Here is a 16,585-nt window from a genome sequence, read left to right on the forward strand (position 1 = left end):
ACTCATCCAGTCTCTACAGGGTTAGGAAACTAATCCTGTATAGTGAGTGGCTAGGGGTTACTGTTTTGGGAAAAATATTGATAGGTTCAAGATCTTTCTGTTCCAAGTTAAACATTAGAAAGGTTACTTCATACTGTTTAAAAAAATCCACTAGGCTTTTTGGTTTTATCGTTAAGAAAGTTCATGAGAAGGAAGGAAAGACCAACCAGACACTGCCCCACCCGCGGATCCATCCCATATACAACCACCAAACCCAGACACTATTGCATATGCCAGAAAGATTTTGATGACAGGACCCTGACATTGTTCTCTCTTGTGAGGCTATGCCAATGCCTGGCAAATACAGAAGTGGATGCTCACAGTCATCTATTGGATGGAACACAGGGCTCCTAATGAAGGAGCTAGAAAAAGTACCCAAGGAGCTAAAGGAGTCTGCAACTCTATAGGAGGAACAATAATAATGAACTAACCAGTATCCCCCAGAGCTGTGTCTCTAGTTGCATATGTAGCAGAGGATGGCCTAGTCGGCCATCAGTGAGAGGAGAGGCCCTTGGTCTTGCGAAGATCATATGCAGGGGATCATACAGGGGAATGCCAGGGACAGGAAACAGGAGTGGGTGGGTTGGGGAGCATGGTGGTGGGAGGGTATAGGGGGCTTTGGGGATAGCATTTGAAATGTAAATGAAGAAAATATCTAATAAAAAAAGAAAAAAGAAAGAAAGTTCATTGCACTCAGGAATATAAAGCTGTACAATCATGAGTTTTAAGAGAGCCTGGTATATAGACCAAGAAACTGTTTCCAATAAGCAAACAAACAAACAAACAGTGTGAGAGAGGGATTCAAATGGAATTGGTGTTTCACAGTTGAATTTGTTCATGTGAAAAACATAAACCTGCTATTCAGTATTTCTATTTTTGAGCAAGGCTGATGATAAACGAGGTAGGTTGCCATGTATAGTGTTTGGTTTGGTTTGGTTTGGTTTGGTTTGGTTTGGTTTGGTTTGGTTTGGTTTGGTTTGGTTAAGGAGGGCAAGATCCAAGGTCTTGGCTTCTTCATCTATTAGCCTATAGTGAAATCCAATTTGTTAAACCCTTATGCATTCATGTTGCTTTCTTACTCACTCTTCTTGCCTCTGGTCTTTTGCTGTGAAGAGCATGCTCTCTTCACTGCAGGTTGCGCATAAATTAGGTGACAAGAATCCACTGGTGAATTTAGTAGCACTAGCTACTAGTATGGGTGGTCAGAGAGCATTGTACTTACCTGGTTGGTATTATGGAGAAGGGAATGTGAGACAACAATATTTTAAAGAGCAAATCTAAATCCTGTGTCAACATAATGTTCTATTTTTAGGGCTTCACATGCATTATTTTTCCACATCACTTTTTGAGAAATAGGTTAACGAGAAAATAGCATTGTCCCATTTTTTAAAAGCAGAAGTTTGCAGTAGATTAGGGGACCTAGAAACCTTGTGAGAATTGGGAAATTGAATCTCAGTCAGTATAAAGAGAAACTTCTCTTCAGAGTACAGAAGAGATACTCCTAATTTTCCAGGCCAGAAAAGAAAAAAAATAGATAAATAAAAAGGAAAAGGGAAAGGGGAAAGGGAATCATTTCAGTCTTCTTACCTCAGATTCAACAGATCAATTAGAAAATTGGTTTATGCCCTGGAGAGCAACACTTCTCATAGATCTTAGAACTATGACCTTAAGCAAATGAATTTCTCAACTTTGGCTTCCCTCCTTTCCTTCTGTTCTCTTCCACCCAACTCACACCTCTCTCTGTTTTCTATTTCCCCCTCTCCTTTCCCTTACTCCATCTTGCCTTCCTGTCCTGTCCCCTCAGCCCCTCCTTCTCTTGTTTTCAACCTCCCTTCCCCTCCCTTCCTTTCCCCTCCTCTCCCCTCCTTTCTCCTCCCCTTTACATTCCCTTCCTTTTCCTTCCTTCCCCTTTCCCCTGTCTGCCCTTTCTAACCCCTGGCTTCCCATCTTTCTCTACTTTTTTCTGTTTCTTTTCAGTGATGAAATACCATTTATTTTGAATACAGCAAAAATTAATGCATCAATTCATCTTAAAGTATCACCATCACTGATACCTAATACTATTGTAGCCTCAGTTCTTATTCTGAGTAATCATGAGATCTGAAGCATGCCACTTTTGTTTCTCTATTACCTTGTTGGTAAAATTAAAGAATGAAGATAAAAATTCCCTATCTCACCTTTAAAAATCCTCTTGTTTTCCCACCTATAAATTACAGGTAATCGTTCCTTTCTCATAATACCACAGGGTGATTCAAAGAGCTAATTCATATGAAGTAGATGCTTCACTAGTGCATATGTAGTGGTTACCCACCACGCCCTTAAAGACAGGAAGCTAGATATGGCTGAGTGGTGGTATTAAAAGTCTTCAATTGACATAGGTTCCAACCTTGAACCTACTTACAGGTTTCAAATGATTCCTTCATATGAGAAGAGAAACATGAGAAGGTCCAGGGATGTGTAGACCCAGCACAGCAAACTGACTGGAATAAGGAGAAGGAAGCAAAAATTTTCACTCCAAAGGAAAACAAGAGTACAATTTGGAGAAAAGAGAAATGATTTTTCTTTCCACCATTCTTGTTTCTATATAGGCCAGTTTGGTAATAGTGGGAATGAGAAAAAAAATCTAACACAAAACACAGCCACCTTGGAATACCCAATCCAGTCCTCGGTACTGAGGTCTTATTTCAGACCTGAAAAAATGTATGGGTGATAATCCCAAATATGCTACTTTCCCCTCTGGGATCAAACTCTAATTCAACTGGGACTTGCCCTGCACATAGCTTCTCTGTGTATTGTGTAATTAAAGGTTGGCTAATAGGGTATCTAGCAGAAGCCAGTGAAAGCCAGATAGTTTTCAGGGAAATTCCTGGCCCCCAAACTTTCTCTCCTAAGGTCATTGTTAGGAACCATACATGTGTCAGTGCTCACTCAAGAGTCTTGTCCTGAAAGACTCAGAAAGCAGTCAAGATGCCAAGCCCTAACATCTGCTCATCTCCTCCTGACATATGTTGTCTCCTTCTTAACTTGACCCACTTGTGACTGCTTGCTTCTTGATGTTCGTGCTTTAGCTCTGTTGAAACCATCGTACAGTTTCTTACATTGAAAGCTGTACTGTTTATGGCATGGAATCTGGCTGATGAACTAGTTGGCTCTTCTGTTTCCTGTGTTGCTTCTAAAATTTTAGAAGTGAGCCTGGATTCAGTTGTTGACCTTGTCCACCCTGCACTTCCAGGCATGTGTTCCCAGTACCTGTGTGTGGGGCACAGACACTGTATATCCTACTAAAACCTTGTCTGAGGAGACTTCTCTGTGGGTGGTTTAAAACAACCTGCTTATTTATATCAGATATATTTCACAGAAGTGTCAGTTAGCAGTCTCCAGAAGTAGATGGGCAGCATCAAGGGCGAGCATCACTGTGGTAGCCAGTTTTATGTTAACCTGACACAAACTAGGGTCGTTGGAGATAAATGAGATACTCAACTGAGAAAATGCCTGTATACAGAGGGCTGTAGGAGGGCACTTAAGGCATTTTCTTAATTAGTGATTGATATGGTAGGACCCAGCCCATGTTAGGCAGAGCTATCCCTGGGTAGGTGGTCTTGGTTTCTATAAAACAGGCTGAATAAGTCACAAGGAGCAAGCTATTAAGCAGCATTCCTCCATGGCTTCTGCATCAGCTCTTGCTTCCAGGTTCTTGTCCTGCTTGAGTTCCTGTTCTGACTCCCTCTAATGATTAACAAGGGTATGGAAGTGTAAGCAAAATAAACCCTTTCCTCCCCAAGATTCCTTGGTCAAGATGCTTTATCGCAGCAATTAAAAAAATGTAAAGCAATCATGAATTCTGCAGCATATCTTCAATGTGTTGTCTTCCTTACTAATGTGATTCTCTTGATGGCATGTCCAGAAGATTATCTTTTGCTAATAAAAGGAAACTAGCCACTCAGAATACTTGTGTATATTGTGAAACACAAAGGCAGAAAGGAAGCTGAGAAGAATGAATAACATCATCACATAATTCACAAGTACTGCTCTCTCCACCTGCTTCTTGCTTTTTTGTGATTAATTTCACCTGATCCTGCTGTAATCCGACTTCCTCCAATGGAAAAGGATGAGAGGTAAAGGGAAAACCACTTGCCCTTTACTGTTTGGGTCACCCAGGAAAGGTTGCATTTCTTAATCCTTTAAAGTTTCCAATACCTTCCTGGATTTACATAAACAGCAGCCTTAAAGCCTCTGATGAAAAAGAAATTAATTTTCTCTCTCCAAATATGTTCAGTGTCTCTTTCCAGTTAATGGAAATAAGCATATGGAAAAGGAAGGCTGGAGTTTGAGTCACCAGTTTGATTGACGGGTTCAATTAACTATATCTACTATGAAACCAGAATGTATATATGGGACAGTCTGGAGAGGAAACTTCTGAAGAACCACCAAAGCAACAAGAGAACCTATTTTTAATACTCAGAAATCCAACCAGATCCATCTAGGCTTGACTTCTGACCCTTGCAATAGTCAACAGGGAAATAGAAGCCAGAAAGAACAAATTATATATATGAGTAACTCAGATATAAGTACTTGGGAAATGTTTGATCAAGTTTATAAAGATATATATCGCCTTCATTGAGTCCTCATCTGAACTTTATAGTTACATTTAGTCTGTAATTCCTAAGGCCCGAGGATATAGACTAAAGGTAGACAGCATATCAATGGGCAAAGCCATTGTTTTGATACTCAGCCCTACACAATTAATAACAATCATAATAACATTCTTCTTTTCTTCTGTATATACAATCCATATGGAGAATTCTAGAAAAGTGTATAATCTCTGCTAATTTTAAAATATAGAATCTTGTTGCAAAGACAAAATTTACATATGGAAAAAGGAAAAGAGCACAAACAGAAAGTTATAGATAGCACTGCATAGGAAATGAGCTCTTAAATTTATTCATGCAACATAAAATATAACCTATAAGAAATAAAGTTTAAGTGAAAGCACCAAACCAATTCAATTTTCATTTAGTGATCAATGCTATGCTTGATAACAAAGACCAAGTGTAATATAAAGGTAGTTTTCAATTGATTTAAAGATAGGATACATAGGCTTGTTTGTGACTCTCAGGGACAAAATCAAAGGCTAGAGTCAGCAAATGAGATAGAGTCAGCAAATGAGAACTACAATATAATATAGACATATGAATAGACAGAAATAAAGACACAGTTGAAAGTTACATAGAGGGTAAATAATAGATAATATATAGAAATAAATAAGGTAAATAATGAGAGAGATAGAGAGAGAGAGAGAGGCTGATAGATCCAAGATACTGGGATTATATAGATGCTTAATAGGAAAACAGTGAATTTTGATACCCTTCCAAAACAATATTTACATTTCAGTTTTCATTGTTTTTCCTGAACTTCAATTTTTCATCTTTACATGGCTATAGTGATACTACTGTCTTATCAGTGTAGCTTTTTGGTGATTAAATGAGAATGTGTTTTCTGTATCACATACACTCATTATATCATTATATACATTATATACATACACACACACACACACACACGTGCGTGTGTGTGTGTGTGTGTGTGTGTAATAAACAGTGACATTGTTTTCACTATAAACTAGCACAGCACTGAGATCTCTAAAGTCTAAATAGATTACCAACCATCATATATATGTGAATGTTTATATTGACAATAGTCTATCATTAGGAACATTTAGAAATATTTGGCATTAATCCTGAAATGTAGTTTCTAAGGTGGAATCACATTCATATCTTCCTTTGATGATTAACAATTTTTTTATTTTAAATAATTTTTATTATTATGTATTTTCCTCAATTACATTTAGAATGCTATCCCAATGATTACTGTTATTTCCACTCCCTAGAGGTTAATGATCCAGGGGCTCTTATTACAGGGTTTTAACACCAAGAACTTGTCTAGTCCCCAAAGTACTTAATTGAGAAATTGCTGCAGCAACTTTGAGTCCATGTCTCTGACTCAGGCTGTTGCCCATTCCAAAATTCTGTTTATAGACAATATTTTTAGTTTTGGGTATATGTGATCTACCTTTCTCCAAGGTCTCTATCACCTACAAGGTACTTATTATAATTAATAACATACTATGAGTATCAGGTTGACCTGCTATGTAAATACGTGCATTAAGTTTATGTTCATGCCGGGCGTGGTGGTGCACACCTTTAGTCCCAGCACTTGGGAGGCAGAGGCAGGCGGATTTCTGAGTTCGAGGCCAGCCTGGTCTACAAAGTGAGTTCCAGGACAGCCAAAGCTATACAGAGAAACCCTGTCTCAAACAAAAACAAAAACAAAAACAAAAACAAAAACAAAAACAAAAACAAAATTTATGTTCATTATTGCTAGTCTTTTGGGTTAAGAAACAAAATTTTGCCACCTAAAACCTATTGGAATGCTGCAAGTCTTTTCATTAGGATTCCACTCGCATGGGCTGACATTACAGAGCTGTTAACTCTGTTAGCTCCAGAGGGCACAGCTAATGAAATGTCCCAAATGTTGAGCACTTGCCAAGACACTGCACCACATAGGACAGCTCTCAATTAATCATGATGAGAGTATTTTCCCCTATCTAAATGAAATCTGTAATTTGGGATAGAGATTAAAGATTCTTTGGGGAATGAATGAAAGGTTTATGTGAAAGTTCTAGAAACTTGAAAATAAAATTAGATCTACTCAATATTCATGAAGTCGGATTGGTGATGCAAATAGATTGCCATCTCTTATTTTCTAATGCCTATGCTTTTAGCATGCCTGTATCAGTTTTCCACAGGTTCGCATTCAACTTTACAGGGAATTACTGGAAACTATACAAAATGTTTTTAAAAACAGAAGCTTACCGTATCAAATATGAGTTTCTGTCACCTCTGATTTTTAAATTTTGTCCAATGTTCATGATCATAGATACTTAACTGTAAAAGGATGATGTAATATATGGATGAGAAATATTTGTAAGTGATCCGGTATTTCATTGGGTAAGTATACTGTTGTACACTGGCTTAAATACTAGTCAAGATTTGATTGTGCTTACTTAAGAGAAAAATCAAATTTCTTCAGCAAACTCATTTTATAAAGAAATGGCACACAGTTTAACTCCCATCTGATTTAATAGAACTCTCTACCTCTTAGGTAGCACAAACCCTAGGTTGCTGTTTAAATTTTAAGAGAAAATTGATGTGACTTCTATGAATGTTTCGTTTAATTTACCTTATTGAGAAGAGGTCCTTGAAATGAGGGGAGGTGTCAAAACTCAACCTTCTTATTACAGGATCCAACACCCAGCCAGTGCAGGTACCAGACCTCAGGAAATGCTTGTGGTGATCTTTGTTAAATAAGGTAACAGAACTGGTTTCTGAAGAGAATATTGATTACTTATTTTTTTCCTGTTTCTTTTCTTTAGGCTAGCCCTGCTCCTATAATTGTCAACACAGACACTTTGGACACTATTCCTTATGTAAGTAACTTTTTTTTTTTTATGAAGACTTTATTTTAAAAGGCTGATGATACACAACTGAATTTAACAGTTACTGTGTAATTAGTTCTATTCAGTTGGGATAATCTGATAAGATGATATGCATAATTGGTTTGGTGAATTTTCTTTTGTTGTCTCCTGAACCTTGGCTTAGTCATACAAATATTTCTCTCTTTTGTTTGGATTTTGTAGAGTGACCAGTCATGAGAGGGAAAAGCATAGGCAAGTGTGTTAAAAGATTGTTTGTGTGTTAGGTGGTTCCCTGGAAAGAGCGCTAGTGGCAGACATGGCAAACATCATTGTGTTTCTGGCTAAACAAACATTTAGATAAATGTTTATTGCATAGCCTGGAACCGAGTTGATAAATAATATTTGATAGACTCTTTGGGGGCTCCTAATAAGAACTGGAAGGAAATTTTTACAGGTAAATTTTCCATGTAATAAAATATGCAAATATGTGAATATGTGGACGATGAAATACTAAGGGTACCACTGAGCATGAAATAACAGGATGGGGTAGACTACCAGCCTGAGACACTGAACATAATCATTATGATGGCCAAAAATTTGGGGATAGACTCTAGCTCTAGAGACTGGCAACACGTTAAGTTGTAGGAGAATGACTGCCATTATGGATGCCTATGAGTGTTTGAGATGCTTGATAGTGATCGGGCGGGGGGGGGGGGGTGGAGAACCAGACATCCCTGCAGACAGATGATGTGGAGCAGGTAGAAGGGCCAGTGGGATACATGACAACAGCTTCCTGGCCTTTAAGTAAGGAAAGCATGTGAAGTTCTTATATTTGGCACAAGGCAGGTACTTGCTACTCACCAGATGTTCTAAGAAGCACCAAGCAAATCCCAGACACAGATGAAAAATACAAAGCACATGGCTCTCTAAAGGGGACAGCAGCTACTTGAGGCCATCTTGACAAATCATCTAACGTTTCAAGAGAGATTGAAAATGTTCATCTTTATGTAAACATTTACAGTTCCTGCAGACAACAAATAAAACAAAGCATGTCTCATGTGTGGGATTCCATTTTAGAAATACATACCTCCCAGAACTGGTGGTCCCATGCAGGTTCTACAAACCAGGACTTAGACACAGGGAGCAGCATTCCTGAACTAGAATACAGGGCTGGGACTTGATTATAGAACAACTGACTAAACTGGAACACAGGGTCAGGACAGACATAAAAACAGGCTTGGCTTCAGGCTGAATCACCTGAAGTTTTGAACTAGTGTCCTGTAAATCTTCCTGACCGAGAATAGTTAAGGACTAGAGGGAGACTAGAGGGAGAACTTGCTTAAACTGTCTAACATAAATCAAGAAGGCTATGCAATGTAAAGGGCTCTGTAGAATGAAACAAAGTAATATATTAAAGTCCCTTGGTGTCTGCTACATTTTTAAATCATTCATCCTATCTTATTTTCTGAATGACTAACATTGTTTTAAGTATTTAAAATTTTGTATAATTTAGTAATCCTCACAATTTTGTGAAGCATAATCTATTAATTTTATATTTTAAAAATTGAAAAAAAAGTATGTAAGGTTCAATTTGTGTTTTGAGCTTTAGTAAAGTTTCTTTTACAGGAGAGAAGCCCAGAGGGCCAACACAGTGAATCTAAATATGCAGCAGTATTGGGTGGGGGACAGGGGAGAAGCTCTGGAAAATCTCAGAGACCTGGGAAGAGAGAGGCTACCAGAACTCAAGAGTGATGACATTAACCAAAATACTCAAGGGGGGGGGGGGGGGAGATGCATCCTGAAGAATCTACCTCCAGTAGATATACATAGTCTCCAGTTGAGGCAGGGATGACCCATTCACCTTCAAATTTTTTGATCCAGAATTACTCTAAAGGAAATGCAGGGACAAAACTGGAGCTGAGTCTGAAAGAATGACCACCCAATGACCAGCTCAACTTGGGATCCATACCATGCACACACAACTAACCCCTGACACTGTTACTGATGCTATGCTGTGCTTGCACACAGGAACCTAGCATGGGTATCCTCTGAAAGGCATTATCAGCAGCTGACTGAGACAGATGCAGATATCCACAGCCAAGCATTTGATTGAGGTTAGGGACCCCTATGGAAGAGTTAGGGGAAGGATTGAAGGAACTGAAGGGGATGGCAACCCCATAGGAAGACCAATAGTGTCAACAAACCTGAACACAGGGGAGCTCCCAGAGACTAGGCCACTGACCAATGAGCATACACAGCCCAGTCTGCGCCCCCAGGCACATGGTTAGAAGAGGACAGAATTGTTTGGCTTCAGTGGAAGAGGAAGCACTTAATGTAGAAAGGAGATGCTCCAGGGAAGAGGGATGCTAGCTTGAGGAAGTGAGACTGGGGTAGGTGGGAGGGTTGGGGAGCACCCTTTCAGAGGGACAGGGGAGGGGAGGAGGGTTAAGGAAAGTTGGGGACGTGACCAAGAAAGCAACTTTATACAGCAACTTATGGAATGTGGGATGGAGTCTCATGATGGGGGTACTGAGAAGGGATACACTTGAAATGTAAATAAATAAAATAATTACAAACAAAAACAAAACAAAAACAAAAAATCTATAGCTCCTTCACCTGGGGGAAGGTGCATATTGAAAAACTGAGTCTTAAGGAGGTTAATTAACTCATTGAAGTATTCTGTGCAATAGAAATAACCCTAAATATTCTGACTATTGCTTAAAGGCTTTTCAGCCACTTTCTTGATGCCCTTTGTGTTTCTCTGCCGCCTCCCTGTACAGTCAGCCTTTTAACTTCAAAACAAAGCTTGCTTACATACCCTATTGTTGTATGGAATTTTGCTAGAAAGAGCTTCTACTTTTCTCAGGATAGGAACCCATTTAGTAAGGAATTCAATATTCTAAACAAATATGTTCGGCATAAGATAGTTGACAAAGCAGAAAAGTAATATGTTCTAGTTGACTTTCTGTTGCCTTTCTGTTGCTGATAAGACACTTACCCAAGGCAAGATGAGGAAGAGAGAATTTATTTGGTTTATACTATACTTTCGGGTTAGAGTCTGTGCCCTTCCCCTGGCCTTGAGCAGGCTAAATAGACCTTAAGTGCTTGCCACATTGGACCTTCACCACCCAGGTGGAGTCAATTTCCTACAGGAGTAGACTGCCTGCTGAGCTTGCTTTGCAACTCAACCTCACTGAAACAAAGGATGGGTCTGTGGACTCTCCCTATATAAATGCAGTGCTGACTATTAAACATTAAGCCTTGATCAGAAACTTTTGTCTTGGCTTCATTCTTCTCTTGCAACCCTGCCCTTTTCATTTCCAGGCTCCCTTTCAGGTAACCCGGTTACCTGTAGTTGTCTGCTGGACAGCTACAATAGTCCATCATTGAAAGAATTCAGGGAAGGAATTAAAGTCAAATCAGGTGCCTGAGTTAGAAACCATAGAGAAATGATTTGGCTGGTTGACTATTTAATTGGCTCCCTGGTTAGCTTTCTTATATACCTCAGGTCTATCTGCCTAGGGATGTCACTGCCTACAGTGGGCGGGGCCCTTCTACATCTGTCAATACAATCCCCTACAGACTGGCTACACACCAGTCTGAAATGGGCATACCTTCAGTTGAGACTCCTTCAGAGGACTCTAATCTGTTTCAAGTTGACAGTTGGCATTAACAAAGATACTGTGATTTGTAGAGGTAGACATGGATCACAGAGGGTTGGTTTGGCAAATAGAACTGCTTCTTATAGTGAATCAATAGTGATTCCAATATTTCTATTGGAGTTCTCATGTTTTCACTGTGAGGAATTGACATGTGAAAAAGGCTTATCAATAGGATCCAAATAAAAATCTTACACAGGCCTGCTCTACTGATGTCCCAATTAGCTAGTAAAAGCAGACACATATAAGCAATTAGTTAAGTTGCTCTTATTCTCTTAAATGTCAACTTTGTATCTTTCTTTAATTATTTAATCATAACCAAAGCTTTCTTTTTGTGATTAATCATACTTTTACACTAAGTAAAAACCTCCTTTTGATTTTTTTCAAGTGTAAGGTCTATGGAGAGGGATACTGAACAGCTCAGAATGATGAAAACATACCAATTTCCATGGTGGTGTGTTCCTAAGCAACTAACTTAATCTTCCTGGAGGTATATAAATCCATAAGTCATAAATTATAATACTAACCTCAGAGAAAGTTAAGGAAATTAAATTAGGTTTTATATATGAAAATGAAATCATGGTTGTTTAACTTCTAATTAGTAAAAATGTGTGTGATTTTTTTTAAAAATTCCAATTTATACAGCAACACTTGGCTAAACTCTGGAAGAATCTGATAAATATGGATATCTTCTTCCAGATAGAGTAACCGTGAATGTGATGTTTATTGAAAATTGCAGGTTTAGTGTGCAGCCATTGCTGTGGATATCTTTGGCTCTTGATATAGGCTCAGTGTCCCGTCCCCCTTCCCTAATGTACTTGGTAGCTAACCTTGAAGTATGCACTGTTCCCTTCAGAGTCTATTTTCTATTTTCTCATTCCCCAGTGCTTGATACTTTGTTTGCTTCTTTCTTTCCCATGTTCTACTTGTTCACATAATTTCAGCTCTATTTAATGAAAAAATGACTTCAGAGTTCCCCGAGGTATTTTAGTCATGTTGCATAAGAACATTTTCTTCTTTAAAAATATTACCTGAATGACAGGTTTTGGCTTGTATTTTGGAGTGCTCCTCGAAAATAATTTCCTTATATATAAATGTACTAATTTTGCTGATGAGTAAATTAGATTTTGCGATATAAATGGTTCTGATAAAAATGGCTTCTTGGCATATATGCAAAGGGCAGTCAGAATAAAGGAAGCATCTGGAGTCAAAGGAAAACTTTTATGTGTCTAGTGAAGGTACAAAGATATTTTTTTTTAAAAAATTCTGATTTTTCAAGAAGGTATGGAACATTAGAGTCCTGCCATCAATAAGATTCTCATGTTTGTATTCCCTAAAAGCCTAGTTACACATATTGTCATACATTTCAAGGTCAGGTATTACTTTGCATGTGCACAGCTCAGCCTTGCATGAAATGTGTGAGTCTTTCTACAAATATTAAAATCTCTCAAACAGATTCAATGGGACAGAGGGGAGAGAGATCTTATGTTAAAACTCTATTTACTACATTTTACTCAATTTTCTTATGCCTTTTTATGCTAAAAACCCAAAAGTATTCTGTTCTTAGAAGTCCAGAGTGTATGGAAGCTCTCTGTGGCCTTCTTCCTGTACCCTTCCCTGCTTTGTTCTTCCATCAGGCATGTCAGAGTTCAATGTTGAGCCCCTTTTGTTCTCTAGAAATAAAACTAATTGAAGAGATCCTAGAATGTTTTCTGTTCCTCCAAACTTCTCTAGTGTCCAACTGATTGGGGGTGGAGGAGGGGGGCAGTTTTCTAGAAATGTGCCCTGGGAAGGAGAAGCCATGAACATCATGAGTTTTCAATTTCAGCCAGTAGGAGATTAATCACTGCAAATGTTCCATATTTCTTGGCAAACTTAGCATAGCCATTGAACTCTGAAGCATCACTTACTACTTACTGTGACCCCATGGAACAACAGCTTTTGGTGTGTAGCAGCCATAAGGTCAGTGGCATACAACAGTGAGAATCTCTTTCTCCCGAACACAATTCTGTCCTTACTGCATCTGTGAAGCATGAGGTAGGCTGGATCAGGAGATGGAATTGTGACTTCCCTTGCTATGCTGGGAATGTTGGTGAATACATCACAGTACAGGACCACAAGTTAAACCTAGTAGTGCATCTCTTCATGTTGAACTTACAACCTATGGTCCAGAAAAAAAAAATCGTATCATTGCTTTCATGGAAAAGATTGAGTAAGTATGTGATAAATCATAAAACCATAACATAATGTATTATGGCCTTGAAGAAATATCACCTGATATAGAAGTAGAAAGTTAAGCTTGCATGAAATATAAGTGGTGGTAGAAAGAAGACCATCAGAGTTAAATTTGATCTTTGGGAAAGCCTTCCAAGAATATAGACGAGGGAAGAAGTAGAAGAGAACAGAAAAGATATAAGAAGAATTAGATTACAAAGAATATGAGAAGGCCCATAGAACTCATCACCCCCTGAACTTGGCTCAAGAAGATCACATATGTAAAAGTCATTGGGAAACAATCATGGCAGTATAACTTGGCCAGACATGTTATTGGATGCAGAGAGAGCCATAGTTCTGGGGCCGAGGCCAAGGTGGTGATGGGAAAAGTAAAATAAGGTAGACAATATGAGTGAAGGAAGAGAGGTGGATGAGAGGAAAACTAAACATACCTTGGATTCTGGAGCAGATAAACGTTATTTGGCAGTAAGGTTCATTTGGGGAGCTAGGGAGTGGGTTTGAGGCTGGAAGGTGTTTGTTAGTGAGGAATAAATGACACAAGTGCCTGACACCAGGAGCAGGAAGTGATGGGAAAGCTCTCTTAGGAGCAGGTGGTATTTTAGAAGTGAAGAATAATAACACCCTTAGTTATGAGGATGGACACTTATGGCATGATTTCTTTAGATCACTGTGTTCAATAGCAGAGTCTTGTGATTCAGACGTGTGTTCACATTGAAACAGACAGCTTTATAAAAATCATTTATTTCTTTGAACCATCTTAGGAATAATTACTAATGGTCAAACAATTTTGGAAGGGTTTTATGGGGTTAGTGCATTTATCCTTCAGCAAACAGGTTTTCTTATTTCTTGCCTCCTTATGAGCACTACTAAAACTTATATTGTTGATGGTTTTATCCGAAATATTGCTCAGAGATGAAAAATTCTTACCTGTCAGAAAACAGTTTAATTTTGACTAAACCGTGCCTATGAGGCAAGAAAAATTCATCAGTAGAGGCAAGGCCATCAATACTTGTTCCGCTATCAAACCTAGCAATTTAAGCACATTTCTCAATTGTCAAAATCAGTAGATTCCCTTACTCTTTAACTTGTCATCACACTCTAGAAGGCAAGATGTGGGACAGACCTATAATGTTCAGCTGTTACTATGCATATGAAGTCCCTGGAGATTGGAAGACGCAGGCTATGTACTGGAGCCTTAAGGCCCAGCCTGGAAGTTTGCATTTCTGACAGACTCTCACATAGTGCTGAGGTTGTTCAACTTCCATGCTTTTAGCACTGACTATAGCGACACAGACTGGTTTGCTTTTCATGCATACTGGCTCGGAGACACCAGTGTGTTTGGCTTAAGTCATATTGTATGTCTAAGCCTCGGTGTCAGTTTGTATAAAGTTAGTTTAACATTGACCTTGTAGAGGGTTTCATGAGTAGTCTGCTAACGTGTAGGTGTTTAATTAACATTGATCACAGCCAGAAAGTAGGGTGAGGCTATGCCTTGGATTAAATAAAATGTTCCTACGACTTAACCTTGAGTTGTTGTGACAAGAATACAGTACAGAAAGCATAGCTACTTCACAGAAGACGAATAGTTATGTTGGCCAGCTGCACACCCACATCCCAAGTTGTGCACACAGGGTATATGTGGCCTATGAACTAGCAACAGCAGCAACATTGCCTGGAGCTTATAATGAAAGGACTCTAAGGTCTCAGACAAGGCTCCCTAAATTGAAAACTATTTAAAACTTATAGAATGTTTACCTATTAAATCTTAATAATCTCTGTTAGGAAGACTTTTGATTAACATGGCTGGGCCCAGCTCACTGTGGGCAGTGCTAACCCTGGGCTGGTCATCCGGGGTGCTATAAAAAAGCTGACTGAGCAAAGTCACTAATAGAAAGCAAACATGCATCACTTCTCCTTGGCCTCTGCATCAGCATCTGCCTCTGGGTTTCGGCCCTCTTTGAGACCCCGCCTTTACTTCCCCCAATGGTAGACTTTCACAGGGAACTGAAATAAATGTAAGCTAAAATAAACCCTTTACTCCCCAGGTTACTTTTGGACATTGTGGTTAATCACAGTAATTGAAACCTTAACTAAGACATGAGGGGAGGTAGAAGGGGGAAAAGAAGGGTGGGCATAATCATATTTTGATATGTGCATTTATGACATTCTCAAGAATAAAGAAACATAAAATAAAGACAAACAAATAATTTAAAAAAATAATGCAACTATTACATGTCTATTTTTCCGGAAAGTTCTACAGACAGAACTACTTAGATAATAAGTAAGTAATAAGTAAGTTAGAAATAGTAGAGTTACTCTTAAAAGCCAAGAGACCAGGGCTAGAAAGATGGCTCAGTGTACAAGAACATTTACTGCTCTTACAAAAGGGCTGATTTTTAACTCACAGATTCTATGCTTTTCAAACTACTCACAATCTCATATAAATCCAGGTTCTTGTCCTCATAAACACACACACACACACACACACACACACACACACACACGCACACACTTACATAGAGCAGACACACATGAATATACCACACACAAATAATAATACAATCTTTTTTTTTTTTTTTTTTTTTTTTTTTTTGTTTTTTTTTTTTTTTTCTTTTTTTTTTTTTCCATTTTTTATTAGGTATTTAACTCATTTACATTTCCAATGCTATACCAAAAGTCCCCCATATCCACCCACCCCCACTCCCCTGCCCACCCACTCCCCCTTTTTGGCCCTGGTATTCCCCTGTACTGGGGCATATAAAGTTTGCAAGTCCAATGGGCCTCTCTTTCCAGTGATGGCCGACTAGGCCATCTTTTGATATATATGCAGCTAGAGTCAAGAGCTTCGGGGTACTGGTTAGCTCATAATGTTGTTCCACCTATAGGGTTGCAGATCCCTTTAGCTCCTTGGCTACTTTCTCTAGCTCATCCATTGGGAGCCCTATGATCCATCCATTAGCTGACTGTGAGCATCCACTTCTGTGTTTGCTGGGCCCCGGCATAGTCTCACAAGAGACAGCTACATCTGCGTCCTTTCAATAAAATCTTGCTAGTGTATGCAATGGTGTCAGCATTTGGATGCTGATTATGGGGTGGATCCCTGGCTATGACAGTCTCTACATGGTCCATCCTTTCATCTCAGCTCCAAACTCCGTCTCTGTAACTCCTTCCATGGGTG

At 38.9% G+C, this 16,585-nt stretch overlaps 1 protein-coding gene across 22 annotated transcripts in view; it reads left to right on the forward strand.

Annotated features, from left to right (window-relative positions):
• The window catches only part of Dlg2 (discs large MAGUK scaffold protein 2), a 1,973,059-nt gene that overhangs the window by 1,249,432 nt on the left and 707,042 nt on the right, over positions 1-16,585 (forward strand). For 21 of the 22 annotated variants that reach the window (XM_006507776.4, XM_006507769.4, XM_006507767.4 and 18 more), the window contains one exon: positions 7,472-7,525. The exons of the other annotated variant lie outside the window; for it this stretch is intronic. In XM_006507776.4, coding sequence (XP_006507839.1) covers positions 7,472-7,525 — 54 coding nt within the window. The remainder of the gene's footprint in view (positions 1-7,471; positions 7,526-16,585) is intronic. 22 annotated transcript variants of the gene reach the window in all.

This window comes from Mus musculus, chromosome 7 (assembly GCF_000001635.26).
Source record: "Mus musculus strain C57BL/6J chromosome 7, GRCm38.p6 C57BL/6J".
Classification (NCBI taxonomy): domain Eukaryota; kingdom Metazoa; phylum Chordata; class Mammalia; order Rodentia; family Muridae; genus Mus; species Mus musculus.